Source organism: Rissa tridactyla, chromosome 10 (genome assembly GCF_028500815.1).
Source record: "Rissa tridactyla isolate bRisTri1 chromosome 10, bRisTri1.patW.cur.20221130, whole genome shotgun sequence".
Classification (NCBI taxonomy): domain Eukaryota; kingdom Metazoa; phylum Chordata; class Aves; order Charadriiformes; family Laridae; genus Rissa; species Rissa tridactyla.
This window is the reverse complement of record NC_071475.1, coordinates 2,771,535-2,796,803: the sequence shown is the minus strand read 5'-3', so window position 1 is coordinate 2,796,803 and position 25,269 is coordinate 2,771,535. Positions and strand designations below refer to the sequence as shown.

At 42.5% G+C, this 25,269-nt stretch overlaps 1 protein-coding gene across 2 annotated transcripts; it reads right to left on the bottom strand.

Annotated features, from left to right (window-relative positions):
* Nucleotides 1-1,317: 1,317 nt before the first annotated feature.
* IP6K2 (inositol hexakisphosphate kinase 2) lies at nucleotides 1,318-23,721 on the bottom strand. Of its 2 annotated transcripts, XM_054216278.1 has the most exons (6): nucleotides 23,635-23,721; nucleotides 8,381-8,679; nucleotides 5,997-6,219; nucleotides 4,989-5,164; nucleotides 3,503-3,678; nucleotides 1,318-2,102 (listed from the first exon to the last, which is right to left on the bottom strand). In XM_054216278.1, exons 2-6 carry the CDS (start codon nucleotides 8,580-8,582, stop codon nucleotides 1,605-1,607), a joined length of 1,275 nt encoding a protein of 424 aa, XP_054072253.1. In that variant the 5' UTR covers nucleotides 8,583-8,679; nucleotides 23,635-23,721; the 3' UTR covers nucleotides 1,318-1,604. The 2 variants fall into 2 exon arrangements, with proteins under 2 accessions (XP_054072253.1, XP_054072252.1); XM_054216277.1 differs by lacking the exon at nucleotides 23,635-23,721 and having other exon boundaries at nucleotides 8,381-8,845.
* Between the last annotated feature and the right edge of the window lie 1,548 nt (nucleotides 23,722-25,269).

Genomic DNA, 25,269 nt, shown 5'->3' with positions numbered 1-25,269 from the left:
GGCAGCTCACGGGCCCTCGCCAGCTGTGCCGAGCAATGGAGGCTCACGAAGCAGAAACAAGCGGGAAGTTAAGGATGGACAAAGCCACCCCATGGGGAAATCCCCCACGTGCAATAACAAAATAGCGAGGTGACTGCAAGACGTAAAAATACCTGTTTAATACTGACATCTGTTTGTGCCTGAACGCTACGGAGCAAGTGGAAGAAAGCAGCCACAGACTCATGTTCTAAGAGCAAAGGTAAAAAACCTCTTCAAAAAGTACCAAAGAGCACAGGACAGCCATCGGAGAGACTTTGATCCGGAGAACTCGATAGCCAACAGTCGGGGAATACGAAACTAAAGCTGCAGAGCTACAGCCGATCGGAGAGGGTGACCTCCCACCACAGCCTTCCTGCCACATCCCACCTCTCCTCGGCACAGCTGCAGGAAGCCGAAGGATGTGCCCAGGAGAAGACCCCAGCACCACCCACCTCCTGAAGCTCTTCGCTTCTACATAAACCTGCTGCTTTGTCCTGGGCAACCGCAAAAAGGAAGAACATCCCCACGCTTAGCTCAGCACTTCCACGCGCAGCTCGTTCTCGCACTATCACAATGACCTACAATCTGCACAAGGGGAGAAGTCATTTATCTAAAAATGTTTAGATAAGTAAGTGTGCCTCTCTTACAAGAGGGACCAGTGGTTTGGAGTCACACTGTCCTCTCACTTTCTGACACTTCTTTCCCATCCACCTGTCCCCAGTAAAATTTTAAGCTGCTTAGGATACCTTTCAGGCTCCGCAGCTCTCCCCTACTCGCTGCCATTGCAGCTAATCCCGTAGGAGTGTCTTACGCATGTTTTGGCTCAGCTTAGATTAAAAAAAAACCAAAAACGTCACTAGCTCTCTCTAGAAATAGGTTACGCAGCACAAGATCTAGTTTACAAGATCTTGAAATGGGAGAAAGGCTGTCGGAGACTTTAATCTAAGTTCTCACTTATCAAAGTCACATCATTCTGGCTGGAAGGAACCTCTGGAGGTCTCTCCCCCAACCTTCTGCTGTTTGGTCCCTCTGAGCCATGTTCTCCCCAGCCTACACAGGCCCTGTTGCCTTGGCCTCTCCTCCGAGGGCTGGTGCTCCAGCCCCTGGCCATCTTGGTATCTCTCTCTTGGACTTGCTCATGGTTCTTGACAGGAGGCCCATAGCAGATGTGCTGCTCCACAGGCGGTCTCACGAGGCAGGTCAAGCCTTGCTGTTCATACCCTGCTTTTGCATGGCACCACCAGAAAGATCTCCGAGCTTCGTCTCTTCCTCAGTCACCAGCAACAACAGAAGCACCACTTACAATGAACAAAAAGAATTTTATTGGAACGTATACACACAGGGATAACAGAGGTATCTGAGTAATCAAATATGGAATGTTTAAGAAAGTTAAAATAAATAAGGATACCGAGTTCTGCCAGTGCTAGGTCCAGCACCAATGTAAGTAAATGCCCTCTGAACAAGTCTGACTCTGACGGGGCCATCCCTGCAGAGCCTGTAAAGATTCCTACCACCAGAAAGTGGCCAATAATTTTGGAATACAAAGAGTCACAATAGTGCTTTCTACTGATGTGCATTCACACTGTTTATTCACCACTTTCGTCTCTTATTTCTTTAATAATATCTATTAAATTCTGAAGTCCAAAAACATAACCCGTGTCTTGGCCCTCATGCACCACACTATCTTCCCCATAGTACTTGCAGGTTGTGTGGGCAAAGTCTATCATACGGACATCAACAGTACTAGCAGTTGGTTTGTAGGCATATGCTCCTGCTGACTCATCTGAAGACTCCTCTGAAAGGTCTTCTAAGTCCTCTGGGTCTGAGTCGACAGCAACTTCCTGCCTTTCCTTCCCATCATAAATGATCAGCAAGGAGCTCGAATAGAAGCGGTAAGACTCCTGTTTCTCCAGGACAGACTTGAGTTCAGTCAGTTTTTTAATAACAGGTTCAAAGAGTTCCCTGCGCAGGTATTTGCCGTTATGAAAGAACTGGTAAAGTGCTTCTTTAAATCCTTGGACCGAGAGTTTTCTTCCATGGTACTTATTCATGAACATTAGCTGGCCAGTGCCTGCCTGGTAGACCTGCACGTACAAACACAAAACAAGAGAAAACGAATAGTTAAAATCGCTGGTAATACCCTCTTCAAGGCTTTGAGTCAGTAAGGGGGGGAAGATAAACTACAGAAAGCTTTTACAAGATGACATATTACTCTTAAAATTGCTCTTGCACAGTTACAGAAACTGCTAACAACAACAGATCCAGCAGTATCTACGGAACTCGGAGGAAATGGAAAATTCCTGCAGTTTAGATTTGAACTTTTCCACCAGGATCATAAGAATGAGGAAAGCTGTGGCCAAGATCTCCAAAGTCAAGCTACAACTTGTACCACAGCCACTCATTAGCTGCCTCTGCTCACAGGCGTACCAGTTGATTCCCAGAATGCTGAGCTCTAAGTGGCAGCCAACACTCATATATAAAACTAAGGTGCATCCCATAATCCTCTGTATTTACAGAAGTCAGAGGTGCTCCAGCAGGAAAGTTCCTTCCTATAGGAGAGTAGTCTATGCACCACACCGCTCGATAATGCCTAAACATCTGGGTCAAGTAAGGATTGCAGGTGTCTCCGAAGTTCCTCCTTGTTTTCCAGCACAGGTCTATACTGGAAGGTGAGCAACGAGCAGGCTCCGCTCAAATCCCAGTGCACTGTGGTTAGAAATGCAGCTCCCACACTTTCATTTCTGCCTCGTGCTTTTCTCCGAAGTTAAACACTGAGCTGAACACCAAACATGCCCGCAGTCATGATGTGGAACAAGTCCTAGCAAACACTGCTGGCATTCCTGGAATCCACCGGATGGGAGGAGTGAGGCTTCGGAAAAGCCTCAAATACAAACAAGTTGTTTCCCATTTGTCACTCCAGGAATACAGAAGCAAGTAAACAAAACACTCAGGTGAAAGTCCACGCAACTCTATCTCCTTATTTGACCACAAGCCTTATCACATTTACCAAGCCACTTCTTGTCTGCACTTTCCCGTCTACTTCACGCAGTAAAAGATCTGTGACTTTTCAAAGTCGACAAGACAGAAATGCCTGCTTCTTAATATTCTGGCACATTTCCACACACTTTATTCAAAATGTACGCACTGGCAGACCCTCCTTTCAATTGTTTCCTACGCTATCCTGAAATGTTAATTGAATCAGTAATTTTACTACAGTTTTGAATTGCTGCTACTGTGCAGGAGACTGTTTCTGTGCTGAGAGAACACACTCACTGATGCAGTGCACGTGCTGCAGGCTGCTCCTGCAGATGCTGCCACGTTCAACTGGTAAGTGATACTCAAAAGCCTCATTTCCCTTCCTGAAGGAAACGAAGCCCAGCATCTCAAAGATAGCAACATATCGGGTGACTACATAAGCCCAAAACCCCACTAACAGAAACGGGTGCAAGTCTGTTGCCTTACACGTCATTAGTTTTCCTCTCACCTGCATGCCACAAACTCGGACTCCAATTACAGCCGATGTACTCTGCTGACACTTGCGAATCTGATTTGCCTTCTTCTCTTCTGACGCATCATCTCCATGCTGTCGGGTTCCCATCTTAAGGTCCAACACACATGGTACTTCATATCGAGATGTCAGGTTTTCCAGCAAAATGAATTCTGATTAGTTAAGGAACAATCTTCACAATGAGAAATACAGGTTTAAAACCATTATCACAGATTTTATAGTGCCACAGTCTTAACTTTAAGCACACCTAAACCATGCCCAGTATATAAAAGCCTATCAAACATTACACTTACATATACTTGGCATAAAACACAGTGGATATATAGTTCCAGTTTCACTGGTCTCCAGAGAAGACAGGTGAATTGCTACATAAGAAAAAAGTAACCAGCGTCACATAGAAATATAAACTGGCAGCTGACTTAGAATTACGAGTCTTTCCTGCCTAGCAAGAGACTATTTTTGCAGAAAATGAAGACTTTGTGTGCTTCATTTAGCATTCAGAAACAGTGAAGCATTTTCACACCACCCCTGAAACACAGAAGTTAAAAAGCACTCCAGAACATCTGTATTAATACTGTTCCAGAGATATCACACACTTCTACTTAGGTAGTAATTTAATAATCACCTACAGTGAAATGGTGAGGATACCAGCCACGAAATGCCTTCTGTTGTTTTGAACAGTTTATTAGTCAGAGATATTCCAGTAATCCATTCACCAAAACTCCTCATACCTGAAGAATCTGTCTACCTAAGTATATAGATATAATATTTGTGCAGGATTTATCAGCTGCATCCAAGCCTGCATACAGCAAGATCTCTTTTTTTTTTCCTCCACAGAATGCACAGGGTGGAGATGTTTGCCTACGGTTCCAGAGAACAAAAACAGCGCACTTCAGCTTTCATGGATTCAGGCGCTGTTTCTGTTTCTTATGCTCCAATCCCACATGATAGTTTATATTCAGCTTTTCTTTATCAAAAAGGCTCGCCTAAAAGAGACTGCTAGCAGAAAACTCCGGGCACTGGAATATCTTGTATATTTAAGGCAACATTAAGAAGCTTCTGAAAAGGGAAAGATGACCCTAGTTTTTAAGTTCACCAATACCAAACAGTAACAAAAAGTGACAGAACTCTTCTCCTTTGAAAGCTTTCATTAGCAAACTGTTTTTGTGGAAGACCCCAAACACAGTATGCTATAAAACCTTTCCATTAACTAATCCACAATTTGTAGATTTGAATTAAGTTATCAGAATTTCCTAGCCTAGCTACTTTATTATATGCTGCAAAAGCCCATGATCTGGAAGGTGCTGGCAATCCCTTCAAAGCCACCAAATAAATCATGGCTTCAGAGAGTCTCTCTGGATTGCAGTTAAGCCTGCACTGTGCTTTTATCTGGCACGTTCAAGAAATAGAAAGCAGAGCCCTACTCATTCCATTGTTATGAGGTATTTTCAGGAAAGGATACTATATTGATTTCGGTGTTTTGCATTTTCCTTCATCCGCTGTAACTGCTGCTGGTGACATTTCATGCTCCAAGGATTATGGTGTTTAAACTGTGAACTGACATTTCCTTTTTTCTCTACGGAATAATACAAGACTTCAGATTTCTTCAGCCACTCAAATTCTTCCTCCAATTTGTGACTAGAAAACAGAACAACGCAGCAAATTAGAGGTTGAGCAGAAAAATAAGCACTTTAAAGGGGTTGTCAATGGACTTAACTTTACAAACTATTTTGCTCACCTCCACTAACAGCTAGCATAAGCTTTATTTTGCTTTCTGTACAACTGGACAAGTTGCCCATCAGTAATATTTCAACCTTTATAAAGCTACTTCCATATTAATATAAGTTAGCATATAGCCAACTATGTTACAAAACATGTAGTAATTCTATTTATATAGCTTTTACCTGTGTGAATTACTTCTATGGCATGAATGCGAGAAGTAGCGATATGCTTTAAGATCTATCCTTTGCTCAGGTCACTGTCTTTAGCACAATACATCACAGCTCACAGTGAGTATAATCAATATAAATGAACAAGGGGAAATATGTCACAAACAGGGATAAAGCAGGATTCCTACAAACGTATGCCATACGTAGTAACACCGACATGCTTCTTTTGGTTTTATACAACTACTGTGCTTTTGCAGTTGGCTGGTGGTGGGTTTGGTTTTTTTCCCCCTTTTTTTTTTTTTCCAGAAGCTTCAAGAGTAACATTGTAAAACATTTTTCAATTGACCACAGCAAAAGATCATGAAAAGACTCAACACACTACTGGGCTAAGGACGTATTACTTTCACTACTCAACCTTTCTGCACTGAAGAGGGTCGGGAAAAAGAAACAAGAGAGGAAAAGAAAATGAAAGTTGAGAGTTCTGAAGAATTCTCTGGAATTCTGGAGCCCAGATCCTAACTTGACAGCAAAAAATGTTACAATTCAATGCTCTGCATTCCAGTTTCCCCTATCAAACTTACCTTTTCATTTTTTCCTCTTTTCTGTGCTGTCGGACCCATTCCTTAGATATCTTCTCATTTTCTAACAACATTGTCTTTTTGTTAGTCCATCGCAACAGCTTACTTTTGGGTTCACAGTCAGAATTATCTAAGTTTTCTAAGTTATCATGGTCCCCATTTAATGGATACGCTATTAGACATAAGTTTCCATCTTCATCCTCTTCAAAGCTCACTGACACCACACCTGAAAAGAAAAAGGATGTAGACTGTTATGAATTGCTGAAGTGATAAGCAAGCCTTTTAGAACACATGATTTTATACTAAGAATATAGCAACTTTTGTTTTTTTTCTCTTACCCTGGTCCTTAGTTTCTATCTCGCCACAGGCCAAACCTCATCTGCCAACCTAACAAATATCAAAAGACCTAGACAAAAATAACACCTCACAAAAGACAATTTATCATATTGACAAAACAATGATACAAAAGGTTCTTTTCTCTCTCTGATGCAGCCAAGTAAGAATCAAATAATAACAGGAGACAATTTCAATTAGTAAAAGTTTTTATTAATTTAAGAAACCTGACTGGTCTGACCCTAAGCAAAATGTAAAACATTTCTTAACATCTTGCAGTGAGAAGTGACCTGCACAAAAAAAAAACCCACAACAAAAGCTTTAAGTTTTGCATGACAGCAAAGCAAAAAGCACTTATCCAAACAACATTTAGTTAATAGATCCCCAGGGGAAAGATTTGCAAGTAGAGCAAAACAATGAAAACGTCACATTACAATAGAAACTAGTCAAAAAGCTTCCACTTCAAATCACCACGTTTAATTACACATTTTCTTCTCCTTTTTGGAATATATTTTATTGATACTGGTTATGCAGCAATCTTGTGAAATACGTTAACAAAAATGCAATACAAAACAAATCTGTTTGTGGTACAGAAACATGGTGAACCCTGAAAGCATTTTTTTTGTCCTCATCTTTTGTCCTCATCCTCCCCTCAAGAGTCTCTAGAGCACTGCATTGCATTTTAAGAGTCTTAGTGGAGCGCTCTGACAGAGATGCACTCAGTGCTACATTAGCAAGTTTCAGTGGTTAATGAAGCCACAACAATTGTCTGAATTGGTTTTTAGTTTTGTTTTTCAGTCCTCTCTCTTTATTCTCATATCAATCAGTCTGCACAGTTCTTGCAGCTCATCACTAGGCCAGAGGAGAGAGGTCTCGGCGAGAGATTGGCACTTCTGAGCTGGGCAGGCGGCTCCGAGACCTACAGTAGCTGGGGCAGGGAGCGCAGAAGCTCTGACTGACAGTCCTGCTGCCACAAAGGAAAGGACAACAGGAAAAAAGGGGGGGAGCCAGCTAGCAAATAGCCTTTGGCTATATCCTGGAAAAAATAACACAGATGGACCAAGTGAGGCCCCTTACCCCTAAATCCCTCCCCACACTCCCCGAAAAGCCATTTACACTAGTACAATTGTTCTATTACATTTTGAGAAGAATCATTCAAAGATCACATTTTCTTCCAGTCCAACAGAACTTGTAGTTAGACATGTCAAAAAGTCTCTGTAAGCATGGAGTGTAACTTTGAAATATATCCTCTGAAGTCTTCTGCCAGTTTCACAAACAGTATGCAAAACTTCAAAACCCTTATACATGTTAAAATCAATGCGCTTTAAAAAGCAACTCCATTTTAAAAAGTGCTTCAGACATATTTTTTGTTAATCGCCAGGCAGCAGTTGATGGAATAATGAAGAGAAAGAAAAGTGTTTCTGTTAACTAGCACAATGCTTAGGAGAACTGGAATTTCCACTTATACATAACATCTGACTCAGCCTCATCACGTCACGGCTACTTGATCCTTGCCTACCTAAATGCCATGAATTTTCATTTCCTTACTGGCAGAAACAACACTGCAAATATTCAACAAGACACCTTACTGACATGTATTTATTGTGATCAAAATGAGAGTCAGAGGAGAAAACCAAAAACAAAAGAGACCACACTAAGCTTACACAAAACACTGTCAATGAATCTTATCAAATCCCTGTAAATAAACATTAAACAAGTGCCAAAAAAAATATTTAGAAATCCACAAAAAAGCAGCAGAGAATTACTGAAGACATTCACAAGCTGTTAGCTACTTACCTGTGCCTAAAGGAGATATATGGGCTATCACCAGCAGAGCTGCTCTACTCTAATGCTGTTAGTCAGCCCAAACACCAACTTGGCAAGCATTTCCACCCTGCATCTCCACAGCCTGCCTCAGACAACATCAAAATACATGAAAAGAAAACCCTAAAATCTCTTCCACAGAGAAGAGATTTCAGAGATAACGGAGGGCACAGCACACTTGTATTTACAGAAAGAAAAAGCCCAATGCCATCCTAAGGTTTGGAACTTACCCTCATATTGCGGAGTGAATTTACGCATTTCTGTTGGGAGAGTCTCATAGAACTGGTGTTCCCTCTGAATAAGGGGTTTACAGATGGTCTTGTCATTAAACCGGAGGACACAGGAGTGCCCTCCGACCTGGTGGACAAAAGGCTCGAGCAGGACTCCCTTGGAATAGTGCTCCACTTCCATAGCTCCAAATGCTGGGCTCATCCTTGTAGCACATTAGACAGAAGAAGGCGACAGTAGCGAAGGCAGTTCAGAGCCAGAAGCCTCCGAGACCTGAAGGTGTTTATTCCGATTCAAAAGTCTGTTAAAACAAACACAAGAGAGCGCCGGGCCGTCAGTCTCCCCGCACGCGGAGGCCGGGGTAAGCAAGGCTGAGAGGGAGGGAGCCGGTGCCGCTCGCAAAGCCGGCCGCGCAGGCTCCGCCGAGCCGAGGGGAGCGGAGCGGTGTCCGCTCGCTGCAGGAGGGCGGCCGACTGCGGTGCGGCGCGGGGCGCGGCCAGGCAGTCAGGCCGAGGACACGCCCCCAGAGCGCCTCAGCCAATGGGAGTCGCCGGGGGCGGGGCGGACAGCCCCGCGGGGCACTCGCCCCGCCGCACCGCGCATGCGCAGCGGCGGAGCCGGTCACTGCGAGCTGCCCATAGCCTGGCGCTTTTTTTTTTTTTTTTAACATTAATTAAAAAAATATTGATGGTAAGTCCTGGAGAGTCCTACTTCAAGTTATGCCTAACGCCCTCCAGCGTCCGTCCACAGAGCCAGAGACATCAGCGTTCCCAACGATCCCTCCCTCCCCCGTGCACACATCCCAACCCAGACGCAGAAATTCCTAAATAAACCCAAATTTACCAATTCTTTCCTCCCAGACAATGACAGCAGTCACAGAAACCTGCCTGGAGACTTATTTCACCAGCTTATTCAGAACATGTCAGATATTTAAAATAATAATTTTTCCGATGAAAAACATAATACATAAGCCATTTTCCAAGAACTTATTTTTGTGTAAATACAGCAGAAGCAGAGCGGTTTGGGCCATCTGCACCCAAAGGGTCTGCAGTCACCCCTGTGACTACCCACTGCTCAGCCCTGGCCAGCCTCCAGCTTCGAGCCACTTGCACTTCAATACGCAATTAAAGGAGCAAAGCTAAAAAAACAAATCATGACTGTCTTGCTCTGTACCTTCCAGTAAATTTTTAAGTCAAGTTGCTCTAATTTTAGACCCGAACTTTAATCATTAACTTTTTGCAGCTAAAAACAACCTCATACTTATTTTGTCTGAAGATCATTACACGAACAATAATGCACTTAATTCAAAGAGACTACAAAGTGTTCTAGGTCACAGGTCTATTTTTATTTGTCCTCCTTAGATATTTAACAGCTTTACATTACCTGGAAAAGCAGAGACCCGCGGGCTTACAGCAGGGGCGCTAACAGAACTACAGACGCCTACAGCATGCACTGTACATAAGGACATTAATTAAATTAAACAACTAAACTGCTTAAAGAAATAACAGATCGATAAATTGAACTCCAGCTCCTGGAATGTTTACCTCCACTTAAGGCTAACAGGTCAATAGAGTTGTACTCGCTACACACCAGCTAGCTTTTTTTTTTTCCTCCCTCCTTGCTTTCAAGAGCCTTATTTGACAAAAAGTTACCAGCTTGTTTGTTTGGTTTTTTTTAAAAAACATATTATTTAAAGCATACAGCAAACAAAACAGGCCACCTATGCAAGAGCATGTAAAATTTAATCTGGAATAGTATTTCTGAGAAACAGTATTCTCTTATGATACTCTATATTTGAAGATTAGAGCAAAATCAGTAAAACTTTCTATCTCTATTTGCACCACTTTTACTTTCCTAGTATTTTTCATAATGCAGCTACCACATCCCCAGAGAAATTTCTCATCTACCCCAACATCAACAATTTAATACCTTGGAGACACACAGGTAAAAACCTCTCAGTTCCACCCCAGACTCAAGCCATTTCTCAAAACCTCTTTAACTACCACCAAGGCAAGCAGCCCTGCAGTGCCCAGAGCGCGTGGAGAGGCAAGGTGCAGCCTGGCCTGACCTGGGACACCGGGCAGTCCCACCCATCCGCTGCCACCGCAGACAGAAGGTGGCACTGGAGCCACAGACGTGCTCGGTGCCGCTCCAGGCAGGGCCATACTGCTCCTCAGGTGAGGCTCCACTGTAAGTTGGCTCACCAGCAGATGCCCAACAGACATCCAGCTTTCACCAAACACACACTTAGGAAGCCACATCAGTGCCCAAGTAAGCTCTGACTGACAGTTGCTGCCATTTCCTATTAGAGAAATGTTAATGCATCAGTTTGTGTTTGTATAAAGTACCAGTAATTTTACAAGTCTCAAGAGTTTTATTCAGGATTTCCAAGAGCCAACAATGCCTCCAATCTTCTGGAATTTCCCAGGGAAAACCAGAAGAGTGCCAACTTTCACTGGGAGTGACAGTCACTGTGGTGACAGGTCTTTACACTGACACAGCCACTTTTAATAGCATCACAGTACATCAGCATGACAGGCGCCACTCTTTCCAAGACAGCATTACCATTCTGTGGCCACCTTCCTAATTACCCCTGATGTTGAGACACTGATTGGCAGCTGCAGCAATTCAAACTTAGAAAGTACCTTGCAACACCCCTTAACCTCAAACACCGAGTTAGTCCTAGTCCTACTGCATGGGAGCAGAGTTGCATCAGGAGTAGAAGATGTTTACACTATAGAAATGACTCTCTAGCAAAACACATCTCCAACAGATGCAACACCTTGTTTACCCAACACATCTTCAGGGAGCTCATTAAAAGCAGGTCAACTTGTTTGCTTTCACGTGTACCCAAGTGGTCTGGAGAATACTCGCACATGGTGCACCACGTTCACTCAGCAATGGAATTGCCAAGCACAGAATTGGACAGGACTACTCATGCTACTTCACTGTTTCCTGAAAAAGCAAGATCTGGCAGCACACCACAGTGTAACTTCCCATTCGAGGGATGACAAAGCAAGTTTTTTATAGCTCTGATATTGTAAAAATACCAGTTATGCAATATTTAGGCAGGACAACAACAGACCTGGAGCACAGTTGTAATGTCCATCAGAAATGCTTTGCACTGTTTCACTTATAAATACTTCCATAAACAGCCTTGCAAGTATGTCAAATTGGTTCCACTCCCTTAGAAATAAAAACTTTAACCTAAGACCAACAGGTTCAAGTGGCATTGATGTCAACCAGCATAAGCACAATACAGTTCTTCACTGCCTTTCCTCTGATTCTACACCCAGTTCATTTTCAGTGCTCTTTGAGCAAGAAAGAGCACAGAACAGCCGATTTCAAGCAATTTTCTCAGACAGCAAATACAGGCTCAGTGTATCCTGCCCTTTTCCTCCTATGTGCTTTTAAGTGCCTTTGGTTAAGATCTTTTGCTCAAAGGACACATCAGCAAAAAAAAGCAGGTACTATTCCTTCACATGTTAAGCATTTTAAGAGAAAAATCTGACGTAACTTGAAGGAAGCAAATAAAAACTCATCTAGACATAACAATAGCTTGAGCAATGTCATTTTTACAGGAAGCAGCAAGTGATGTTTAAAACCCAAATCTGTAAAACAGAAATTACATGTACAGACATCTTATTCTCATTCACATGTGACAACGACCATCAAAATAATACTGCAGTGAACTCATGTTTTCAGACTTTAATATTAATCTCAGGTGACAGCATTCTTTGGAAGGCATTTAATGTCATTATGGATTCTTGACTTAGTCCCATACGTAATTGCATTAATGAACACATCCTCTTGAGAGCACAGCTCCCAATTAAGCAGCAGCTCCTTCCTTCATAACAACCTCAAAAGTAACACCTCTTCCCAAAACTCTGTAATAGCAGAATTACTGATGCAGAGCTTCCCTCCTAACCAATCTGTTAAAACTAGGTTCTCTCAAGTGTAGATTTTTTGCTTTGGGTGGTCGATATCTGCAGCTCCAAACAGCCATAATAAATCAGCTTTACAGTGACAGAAATAGCAAGCCAGCAAAGCTCTCTGCCTGTCCTTCCTTACTTCACTGGGTAGCGCAGAGAGGAAGCTGAGAGGGTACCTACCTGCAGAGGTGCTGCAGGACGCTATAACCCCGCTGAACCAGACAAAGCTAAGCCCCTTCCCAAGGTTAAAAGCAAACAGAGGAATGGCAGAGCAAGGCAACAAGGAGAAACAAAAAAAAAAAAACCACCCTGAGAAACCAAAGAGCAAGCTGCTTCAATCTGAAGAATATTCAGGATCAAATTAATACCAGCTGAGAAAGGACACAGGAAGATGCAAATACCAGTGTGGAATGCGTATGGTATGTTTGTGAGAGCCCACCACCTGCTTTGTGCATAAAATCAAAAAGGTAGCTCAGGTCTGAGTTGGCAAGTCATTAGAATGCTCAAAGGGAACAACCCTTCACAACTGAAGCAGAACAAACACACTTTAAGAACCTACAACGCACCTATCAAACTGGAACAGTTACAGGAATTTTACAAGTCCTTATGTGACCTAACAACATGTTCCATTACTAGTATTCTGTTACTTTACAAATAGCAAGGTACATTCCTTGAATCAAAGAACACAAAATACAAAGCAGGATGCAACATCAGACTATAAAAAACATTAGATATGTTAAACATGTTCAGGCTCAAAGTTCTTGCACAACTTGTGATTCATTTTGATGAAAACCAATGCCATTCCTCTACACAACACTATTTTATTAGCAAATTTGGCCAGTTTAACATTGGTAAGGAATTGCTTCTAACATTCACTTTAGTTGCTGCTTGACTTGTGAACTGAAGTTACTCTGGTGTGTTCTGCTCCAGAAGTTCTTACAACTAGAATGGAGATGCTCAAACCCTCTACTGTCCAGCCAGCTGCCTTAAAACAGTGTCAGAAATAGAAAACTACCTTTTGAAGATGAACTGCATATAGATTAGGGAAGCTAACCCTGTCCTATAGATGTTTTTATTCTTAACAGAAAAAAAGACCTCTGCATTCATTTATCACAACTGTTTTAATAGATTCCTAACTTTGAGGATGCATTATACCTCTAAATATAATTCAAGTCCCACAGTAGGATGCTTTTGAGGCCTTTTGTATCTTCAATAGTACCAAAATAACTAAGTTTAAGGAATAAAAGCTATAATTTCTAGCTTTTTATCTCAGTAAGGTAGAAACACAGTGCCCGCATAATAATGGGCTCAGATGAATCCTACAGTTTTGGAAAAAGCCTTAGAAGCAGCCTTAAATTCTGCATGATTACACAAAGCAAACACTTATTCTGGTAACTAATTTTAAGGAAAAGGCTTATCTTCAGTACAAGAGTGCGCTGACATTGTTGATTCTCAGGGTTTTTTTCATTGTAAACAAAGAAATGTCCCCTAAACAGCAAGTAATGCAAATTCAATACAGCAGGCTTAATAGCTTTCAACATCATGGGGGGAAGAGGGGCAGTGCCACTGCATCAAATGCGTGTGTGTGGGAAGACACCACACAGGTGAGCATATTGCTTTTTAGTTGTCTCACCTTCTGTTTTCCCTAAATGCAAGAACAAAGTATGACACAAGGCAGCAACACGCTGTAGGTCTTTGCAACATTGGCTAACAAATTTGGCTACTATCTGAAAACACCCAGACCCATAAGGTATTCCAGAAAACTACTCCATTGAGCTTACTTTAATAGAAAGACTAGAGTGGGAAAAAAAATCCTTCTTTTTCATCAAGGAAAACCATAAACCAAGTGGTTGTGATGGCAAAAATAAAAAAAAAAGGATGGTTTTTTTCGAAGTTTCTACAGAAGTCAAGGTTATTTAAGCTCTTCTGCAGCAGATCAATCAATGTCATGATCATTAAGTTATGCCCACATCACTTGTACTCAGAAATGAGTAAGCACAATGTTTTACAAAAATACTCAGCAGGAACACTTGCAAATCAAAGCACAAAATACCAACTCCTCCACACCTACATATTGAGACTACATGTGCGTTGCCTTTCCAAGCAGAAATACTTTTGCTATAGCCTTCGCTAGTAAATCATGAGGGTAATGGGAGTCAGGCACTGTACTGATGAGACTTATCATAACCACCCACAGAAACAAAAGGCCAAAAAAGAGCAAATTCTTGTTGAATGTAGGGTGCTTGGGCTAGACCAATAAAAGAAACCACCTGCTTGTTAGAAGTGATGATATAATGTAATTTTCTCTCTCTCTTTTTATTTTTATTCTGTCCTTATTAAATGGCTGGTAATTGCAGCACCACATTGCTATAGTTTGGAAAAATGAAAGAACTCCAGATAAAAAGAAAAAAAATTTCCTTGAATCGATTTACTTAATCATACAAACCAGACTGTATTTAGGAACCCAGAATTACACACGAACTCACACACAAAGTTTCTACAAAATATGTTTGCAAACCCCTTTGGGAATGTTACAGAGCTAACTGGATAGCAGTCTTAGCCCATCAAGGTAGAAAGCTAATCCTATTTTTAACATTAGACCATAAACAAAAGATTCCTATCAAGAAAGAATGGCATGCTTATTATCAGGTAGAAAGCATCTATTCATCACTTCAACAAATTAAAGCAGCAGCCCCTGCCCTCCTCCATACCAATTACAGGAACTCCCTGCATCAAGTTGTATACATTTTTCCTGTGGTATTATCAGAGGAATTTAACAATAAAATTGAATAACATCCACTGACACTAGATTCTAAGAAAATTCTATGCTATGACAGAGCTCATCTATCACTGGCACATCACAAGTCAAACACAGCTGAAATGGTACATAGTTTTTTAAAGTGTTTACAAAAATGTTGGAACATTTTTTAGCAGTTTAACTTACTTCAAAAGAACTAAATTTTTTTTAAAAAAAGTCTCTCATCAGTTTAAAACTGCAGAAAAACATCATGAAATGACTTAGGTTCTTTTGAGGACCTCAGGTCAGGTATGTCACACCTAAAGGTATTACCGCTCTAGAACTTTTTTCCCCTCCACCGAAAAGGGAGGGAGGACACTCCAACACTGGCTACAACGGCAAAGGACTCCCAAATGCTACATTCAAGATCCTGTTCTGCTGTGAACTTTTCAAGAATGTAAGCCAGCACTCTTTGAGATCCTTTTTTCTGTAACAAGAGCATTCTGCCTTTTCTACCCAGTAAAAAATTTATCTACAATATAGAAATGAAAGACAGTGCACTGAGATGCTGAAAAATGTATAAAAGGTGCACTTTTTCTGCACAAAACATTTTTTTAAAATTAGCAACATGTTCATGCTATCTCCTTTTACTCTCTAAACATGGAGTTCTAGTTTTGTCTTCCTTTAAACATAACCCAAACACAGCAGCCAGTACTATAAGAAATAAACACTGCCACAGGTTAAGACATGTATTTACATCTGTAAATTTACCACCACAGCTGCAGAGCCATCTCTTGTAGCAAATAACAAAGACTTTTAAATACAACTTTAACAAAATAAACTAAGAATTATGGAACATTAAGAATAATATATTAAGGGAGAAAACTATAAACAAAAAAAAAAATCCCTAAAGCTACATAATATTCTATTATTGTTCTTAATACACAAACATTATCCCTATCTTCCTTAAACCAGCTCTACATTAGTAAGAGAAAGCCAGTTCCCCAGTCCTTTTATCTGGGAAAGCAAGGCAGTAATCAAGGCAGTCTCCAAGAGCTTCTAGCCTTTTCATAACAGAAGCATGCACGGCAGCCCTTCAGCTGCAATTTCTTAAACCTCAGCGAGGAGGTTATGTGCTCAGTACAACTAATATTTCAAGACCCCAAAAAGCAACAGCTTTCAGTTTTCCCTACACCGTTTGTAATCTGTAATCTTAACAACTACAGACACAAAGCTCTGGCGAAATGCCAGAGTTTTACCTCTCAAGTAAAGCTATTTTAATTCCCTAGAACTAAAATAAAACCAAGTTACAGGTTACTAAGCATATTCAGCCAGAAAACAGCACACAATTCTGACCCATGCAGTTTTTCCAGGGATTGTGTAATTAAGAACTAACCTCTTTTCCAAGTAAAAATGCCATGGAAACTAAGAAACCTGAACCACCAAAACTAAGCTACTTATACTTCCTATTTAGAAACTGATCCATCTTAAAACAGTATTCTGGCAGCAGCATCTAAAAACACTAGTTGCTATAAAAAAAACACCACCACCCTTTGTCGAGGAGAAACCAAAATAGCATTCAGCCTTTAATCTTCCAAAAATATGACAGCAAGAGCTAAATTGTGTGGATTACACACATGAAAGTGTTATTCAAGATACCAAAAACCACCAGAAATTCCAGCATTAAGATTAAAATAAATCCAAGGCTATGTCTTTCTCATTACCATGAATTTAGCAGCCTGTGAAACGTATTTCTAGCCGCTCAAGAAAAGAACATGGTATCTTTGTGACTGGCCCTTGAGTTGTGACCAATTTGCCATACAATGAGAAGTTGCTCAAGAGGACAACTGTCAAGTCCTGTTCAAAGGTCACATTCACATAACCACACAAAGATTTTCTCTGCCTGTATTCCCTTTAGAAATCCCGATCCCTAACACTTTTTAAACCATAAGCACTAGCAGGCCATAGGACAAGGTTGTTAAATTTAAGCTTAGATGCCCAAACGCTACAATCCAGACTAATTCCTTCTGCAAAAATGTCCAGGGCAGCACAAAGCAAAGATCACCTATAAATAAACTATTACAGAAGAACGGTGGCCAAAACACTCTGTTATATATTTCACACATCCCATTCACATGTATATTCATCTATACCATCAACATACTTCAAATGAAGAAGTTTAGTCCCTTCTTGTAGAAAATGGTCAAAAAGAACCCCAGAAGGAACCAGTCATCAAGCTTGAAACACCCATCCACATTTTTAACTATAACTCTTCAAGTGTAGGTTACGAGACTTTACTTCTAATGATCATGATAGTTCGAGTTTTCACTCCAGAACAGCTCAAGTTCATGAGACACATTTAACATGGCTTTTAAAATTTTATTTATGTTTCAAAGCATTTCAAACTACTGAAAAACAACAACAAAACCAAGGGGAAAGTCATGAATGTTTCCCCTGGTAAATGTAACTCATTTCAAGCACAGTTTCTCCCTAGTAAAACAACATGGACCTTTTATACAAGCCACCTGCATAGTACTTTAAAAGTGCCTTTTATTTTTTTTTTTTTAAATTATTTACGTATTTCACATTTCATCTTTCAGTGATCTAACAGTACACTATCTGGGGCCAATTACAGGCTCACCATAATAATCACTGTCAAAGAATTAATCCATTTTAATCTCATTCAGTTTACATATTCAAACAGCAGTACAAAAACACTTGAAAAAAATCTTATCAATTTCAGTAATCTATAAAAGGAAGCTTTCGTATGAGCTTGGCTGTATTGCTGTCATCACCTCACAGGCTGAAATACATTTAATGATGCAAAAGTGCTAGCTAGTTTTATTAGCCCTGGTAATAGGACACAACTATAGTAAGTCTTATTCCCTTAAACACGTCTGTTGCTTTACAGGCAATTTTTATAGCAGCCAGCAACTTTACAGCACCCGTAAGTGTGGTTTGCACAACTGTCTTCAAAGAGAAACCATCATTAACCAGAAAGGGAAGACTCAGACAGGATCATTGCCAAAACCCCATTTTCTCTTCAAAAACCTGCAATACAGCACCACCATCCACACTGTGCTCATAATCTAAAAAACTGCATACTCTTAGGAAAAAAAAAATAATTTCAAGAAGTCAAGCTTATGAAAGACTATTTTATTTTTTGGAAGCAAACTGTGCATATTGATGTTCAATCATTATTTGCACTTTAAAACAAGAAATCACCATTCAGCATTTACGTTTAAATACATGAAAAGGTTTTGCTTCAACAGAACAACTGGAAGCCAGTCTTCCTCTCACCGTGCAACTCACTGCAGCCCAATCAGCATTTACTTCATCTACCCCTCATCCTTGAGAGACTAATTTCCATTAATTCTGAAATGATTCTCCAAACCACTTTGCTCCCTCCTCATCTAGAGCTACACCCTCAACTTGAATAGTCACAGACATCTCTTCAGAAAACTGACTGGTTCTATTAAGCCAAATCCAAATTTTTTCCTAAATTAGCTTGAAAAGACTCCCAGTTACAATGCTAGTTATATCAGTATGAACACATCCACCCATTAATTTAACCTCAGATCTCCAGTTAAATTGAAGCAATCTTCTGAAACTTTGTAGAGTGGAGATGATGGTTAGACTCGATGATCCCAAGGGTCTTTTCCAACCTAAATGGTTCTATGATTCTATGAAAGAGCTAACACCTCAGAGACATCAAGATGATGCCTATCATGTCAGCAGTTTCACTTCTCATCTTTCGAACAAGGAAACAGATTAATCTAATTGATGTCACCAGAAAAAAAAAAACAACAAACCAATCGTCATCCCTTTGTCCCCACATATCCAAATCACAAGGTAGATAAATTACTGTTCTGGAAAAATATATGAAAAAAGAGCAAATGTTAAAAGAAAGAGGTCATCTTCAATAAGCATGAAATTAGGCAATCACAATTCCTGACAAGGTTTCAGGCACTGTAGAAAATTTCTGCATCACAGCACAGCTATTTGGGTATGCCCAAAGCCCTCTGTGCTTCAAGAAAATAAAATCAACATTTTTGCTGTGCTCATTCTAATACAGATTCTGGCGTAAACCCCCCACACCACTGCTTCTTCCAAGTGTGATTTTCTGAGGAAAAGTAGCCTAAATAACTGTCTCTTCTGTCCTTGAGCTTGTTCGCTATAAATCTCAACCTGGGGCACCATTAACCAGTTTCAGTAAGTCATCCCATTTCCTTCCAACTTTTTGGATGTCAGGAGGACAGAAGAAGACAGGGACCAAGAAAGGCAGTACAGCTGAAAGGCTACTGTGTGAATTCAGTACTTGCCTGTTCCACTTGGGCGATGAACTGGCTGAGGAGCACATACACAGCTCTAAACCAGCCACTACCTGTGCTGTCTCTTGCCCAATGGTTCATCATGGCACATGCACAGAGTTTGCCTTCATGAAGCAAGACTCAGTGGTCAAAGCCATTTTATAAGCAAGCCTTTCTTTCTCCAGTAAAACAATGCAAAACTGGGCACTAACCAGTTCCAACTATCTCCAATAGACAATCCTCCATACGCACCAGCAACCCAGACACAGGGTTATCAGAGACTGCAGGTTAAACATCTGATAACCAGTAGAGTGAAAGAGTACTTTCTGTACCTATTACCTTATTCCAACACTGCTCGTCTTTCTGAGACACAGTCAGGATTTCAAAGACTTCACACTACACAAGTGAAGAAGTTACAAAAGATTTCAGTGACAATTTCAAGCTCCTAAATACCCAATTAAACACAAGCAATGTCAGGCCTTCATTTGAACAAACAGTTTTGCTTCCGTTATGTCTTCCAATATTTCAGACTTCGCAGAAGGAGAAATTTCTAGCTTCTTACAGCACGTGATATTGTGTCATACAGCTTTTTGCAAAAGGGGGGAAGAATTATTTAGAAACAAAAATAGATATTATGAAAGGCCCAAAAATAACATTCTAATTAGATATTTCTAACAAAATCTATAGAAATGCACATCTGCAGTTATACCTTAAAACTCTAAAATGTAGCCTCTTAATATTTGAAAACCATCCCTACATTGTTTCAAAGAAACAATAACCTTGGACAAGACAGAAAGCCAGATAAAAGAATTAGCGAGAGGAAAAATCCTCTCCCCGCAATGGAAAATTTTCATCTCTTCAAGCAAGGCAGAGAGATGCTCAGCCGGACCTGTGTTGCCTGGAGACCAACCGCAGCTTCTTGCCAACAGGGACGAGCTAAGCATCAGCAAATTCAACAACTGATAAGTGGATGAACCCAATGAGAGGCAGCAAGTTTTTTCCACACACCAGCGTAAAAACCTGATCGCTTTCAGATAATGGTTCTAGCCCATGCTCCCTACATACACAAGAATTATTATGAATGTAAAATGTCAACTAATAAAGCTTCAGACTCCACTGTACTTAGCTCTTACCCCCATACTTCTGGGTACAGCTAGAGTAGTAAAGTGCACTCAAGTCAAAATTTTTAGTCACAATTCAATTTCTGCCCTTTCAATCTTTTGATGCCATATCTGAACTTTTGGAATAGGTTCCTACCCACTAGACAAGTTTTATGGTTAAGCACTGGTGTAGAAATATTAAGGAAACCAATGAACTACGTCAAAAAGGAAGAAGCTACACCTCGGCTTAGCATTAAAAACCACATCAAAGCATGTTTCACTCAAAACCCTGCCTTTGCCCCTAGCCTTTCCCACCCAAAGCACAGCTCCCTGGGCAGGACAGCATCAGAAGCGTTACTGAGGAGACACTTGTTTTGCCTATTCTGGATCTGGAACTGCTCCCAAGCTCAGGCAGGCACCGATTTAGCTGTGGGAGCAGCGTTCCTGATCTCCCAGAGAAACACCTCATCTGTCTTCCTATTTCCAAACACCATCAGCTGAGAATCAACAACAGTAACTGACATTTAATAGCAGTTACTCCAGAATTTACCCAGACCTTATCTAATTCAATTCACTGAAAGTATTCAGACAGTAAAGAACTAAAGATTTTTAAGAGTGACTTCTATTTAATTGATCCCTTTAGATACAATATCCTTGTGGAATTTATGTTGCTAGTGAAGTAGGTCTTCCATCATCAACCTGACAGCACACACTTCCCTGCATCCACCTATTCCTAAACCAAAAGGGCTGACATTTGCATCCCTAGCATCATAACTGACAGACTGAAACACCCTTAGCGCCTCAACATTTACACCCTTCCCGCCTCAACGTTTACACCCTTCCCCTACCCTTCAAAAGAAAAAACATCCCCAAAATATCCTCTCACACTCCCCAGCTGATCAGAGAACAATTAAAGTACCACCATACCAGTGACCTGGCTGGAAGCCCATCCACTGACAGGCAGCTGAGTTTCTTTCTTTAACATCTTTTCTCATCCTGTATTTTCAAAACTGCACGCCTGACAAATCTGAAGTCGTCCTTTCAAGCAACTGGTAGGGAAAGAATTTTTGAGCGCACAAAGCCCAGCATTCATATCACTGACCACTGTCCAGTGTTTCCATCTCCTTCCCAAGTTACCATACCACATGGTTATGATGGCTCCGATCTACCTTTCCTCAAGAAGAAACACCAACATAAAGCTTACATTACTTGTACGACCGAAGTACCACAGACAAGAAAACAGATTATTACTTCAGAGAAGTATAAAAAAACAAAGACAGAAAAGGTAGGAAAATGGCTTTTTGATTAAATGAATTATTATAAATTTACGAAAAGCTACCTGGCCAAGTTCAAGGTCAGAAATGTTTACAAACAAGTACATATGAATGGCTGTAATCCTTCCATGAAATCCCTCCCATAACCCTCAACCAGAAGACACTTTCAAGCACCTAAAACTATTCTTTTTTGAAGAAATTTTCCTGAATTCTGGCAGTTAAATCATCAGATTCTTCCTCATTTAGTAATATACTTTAATCAAGAAAAAACGGTAACAACAAGCTTGAAGATGCTAAACAGGCCAAATGTAAACAAATTATCAGTCCATTTTTAAAACACATACATTTGTGTGTGGATGCATGCGTATATAAACCCAGTGTCCACCCTTTAATGTTACCCTAAGTCCTGAAAATATGCAAATTAATTTCAACTTAAAGACAATTTCACATTTTTCAAATAGCTTTTATCTTATATAAGCAAAGCTATGTGCAAAGATGCCAATTCTTAGTCATTTAAAAGCCAAAATAACCCTGACCTTGTTATTCTCAAATGTCAAATTTGAGCTGTTCTACTCTTACTTCACTGTTACATGTTGAGTAATGACCAGTAACACACCATCCAACTGAAAACTTGAAACTCACATTCGCTTTAATGTTCCAGAACTAAATATATTAAAGCAAAATTCTAATTACAATATTTGACACAGAATTGCTACCTTAGGCGTTCACAAGTCTAAAAAAAGCACCCAGGAACTGGATGCATTTCTAAAACACCTGAACATATGGGACGCATAAAGCACCATGTCAAAAAATAAAAAGACAGGCTAGAAGTGAAGGGCAATTAAATTCCAGCATATATCAGGAAAGATATCAGTGTTAAACATGCATACTTTTCACAGTGGAACTAAGGCCAAGGACATATCTGGGTGTAACTACCAACAGGCTGTTATTCTATCAACAACGATAACATTTATTTTCTTAAGCTGAATGCCTATTTCCACAGCCTCAACCGTAAGTGTTTTTGTTTAAAAACCTGCGGTCACAGAGCCATGTTAATAAGGTATTATAACTCTGTGATGCTCAAACCAGCTCATAACAAGACATCACCAAGTACATCCGTTTTATGCAGAAAAAGGATATTGGTAAGCGGCACGTCCAATTATGCAACACATCCCGAATCACCCTTTTTTTCATTCTGTAACATTACCGGGCGTATGAAACAGCCGCCAAACCTGCAGCACATCCATCACCCAGGTAAAACAGAAAACCACCGCCTATTGATTCCGACAGATGGGAACTGCTGAGTAACAGCAAGTGGCGACACCAGCTCCGGGGTCACCCACACACCAAAGCCCGCATAACTGCGGCCTCCCCCCGCCGCGCTGAGCCGGGGCCGGCGCTGCCCAACACCCCCCGCACCGGCAACTTCCCCCCCTCCCCCGACACCCTGCACAGCCCCGCGGGGGAGGGCACGGCTGGGCCGGAGGCGCGATGCGCTGTGCCAACGAGGATGCTCCCTGAACGTTGTCGTGTTGTCGTGTCCCCGTGTCCCGCTCCCCCCCCCCCAGTCCCGGACCAAACCCGCATCCCCCGGGGGCGATGCCAGGCCAGTGCCCCTCTCCCTTCCCGCTCAGCCCGGGCAATGCCCCTACCCCTGCCGCCACCACAAGCCCGAGGCCGCCGCCGAGCATCCCCCCACACCGCCTACCCGCCGCCTCCATCAGGCCAGGCATCGACCTCCCGCGGCGGGCGGGGCTAGGGCCTGCAGGGGCAAGGGACCTCGGCCACCCCCTCAGGGCCCACAGCCCCGGGAGGGGGGGGGGCGGGGGGCCGGCGGCGGGTCCGCCGAGAGCCCGCGGAGCCGAGCGGGGGTCCCGGGGGAGCGGCGAAATGCGCCCGTTACCTGGTGTCAGGCCGGCGCCGGCGGCGGCTTCGCCTCTTTTGTTCCTCAGACGTCAAAATGGCGGCGCTGCGCGGGGCCGGCCCTCCCCCACCCCAGCACGCCCCGCCCTCCCTCCCGCTTTCCCATTGGCTCGGCCCGTAGCCCCGCGCGCTGATTGGGCAAGCGCCAGCGCCACTGTTGCTAGGGGAGCCGGGGCGGGTGGCGGTGCCGCAGGCCCGGGCAGCGCTCGACCCCTCAGACTCTCCCCGCACCCGCTCCGCAGCCCAGCCCGGCCCGGCCCGGCTCCGCACCCCTTCCAGGGAAGCCACGGGGAGGTGGGGATGGCCGGCCTGCGCTCTATAGTCCGGCCTGGGCAGCGGGACCGTGGGGATAAGCAGCCCCTCCATGGCTCCCGGCCTCTGGCTTTGTGAGGAGAACAGGAGACATGGCCTCCACCTTCACAAGGCCTCCGACTGAGCGGGCCCTGCCTTGTCCCCAGGCTTCGAGCCCCGACCCAGGCAGCCTCCGCCTGGTGCCAGCCCTGTGGGTTGGGTTTCCTCTTCCTGCGCCCTCAACGATCTTTGGAGTTAGAGCTCCAGGACTTGCAGGCCGCTGCGGCCATAGATAGGGCTCTCGTTAATTTTGCCTCAGTCCCTGCTTGGAAATGGTAACCGTGTCTGTTCGGGTGCAACGCCAACGTGCTGTTAGTTTGGACATCACTGGGGCACTTTGGCTGCTGAGGAGGCAGAGGAGGAGCATCTGTCGAGTCCTTGAAGCAGAGGAGGCTCCTGGGGCCCGTATGCCTGAGCTCACCCGTTAAGAGTTCTGTGTTTCTGTAAAACCGAAAATCTCACTGAGGCCTACGCAGCCAAACATCGCAGAGGCTCCCCCTACTCAGCTTTACCCTGAAGACTCCTCAGAGCCTGCGGCCTCATGTTTTAAATGCCATCGCAGTTGTCGGGGTTTGCATGCAAGCCCATGAACACGCCTGTAACAACAAAGCCACCATCGTTGTAAGGAAAAAAGACTGAATAATGAGGTTATTGCAGTTTAAATTACTAAGCAACAGTCTCTCTGACAATGAATTTAGTAACTCTCTGCCATCTATTTAATCACACTAATGAGACAGAACAACTCCACTTAGATACAAATTACTCTGCATTTCATTTAAATAAAGGTCAGAGAGCTAAAAGCCACGCAAGCCACCACAATTCTGCTGTACAACACACCCAGCAAAAGGCATCCTTTGTTTCCAGAAGCAGCCCGGCCGTTCTGGCCATGGGCTGCCAAGGCAGGGCTGCACAGAGCATCTCGCCCAAACTTCCCTCATTTGCCGCCCCGACTGCCCGCCCCTGCCAGGCCACGGGCTCTGGCTGGTTTGGGAATGGCTGCTTGGCTTGGAGAGGTAAGCATCGGTTCGCCAAAGAAGATTCAGAGGGGGAGAGATCTCTGATTTCTCCTTGTTCTAAAGTACAAGCAGGCGTACAGTCATGTGTAAGACGCAATTATACCCCTTGGTTCTCACTGACAATCGAAGCCAAGCAGGGCTGCCCTTTGAGAGTCTCCTCATCTATCTGTCTGGCGCCATCATGATTATCTTCATTTCAAAATCTGTTTTCGTATGTGTCTGCCACCATTTAAAACGGGTGACTTTCC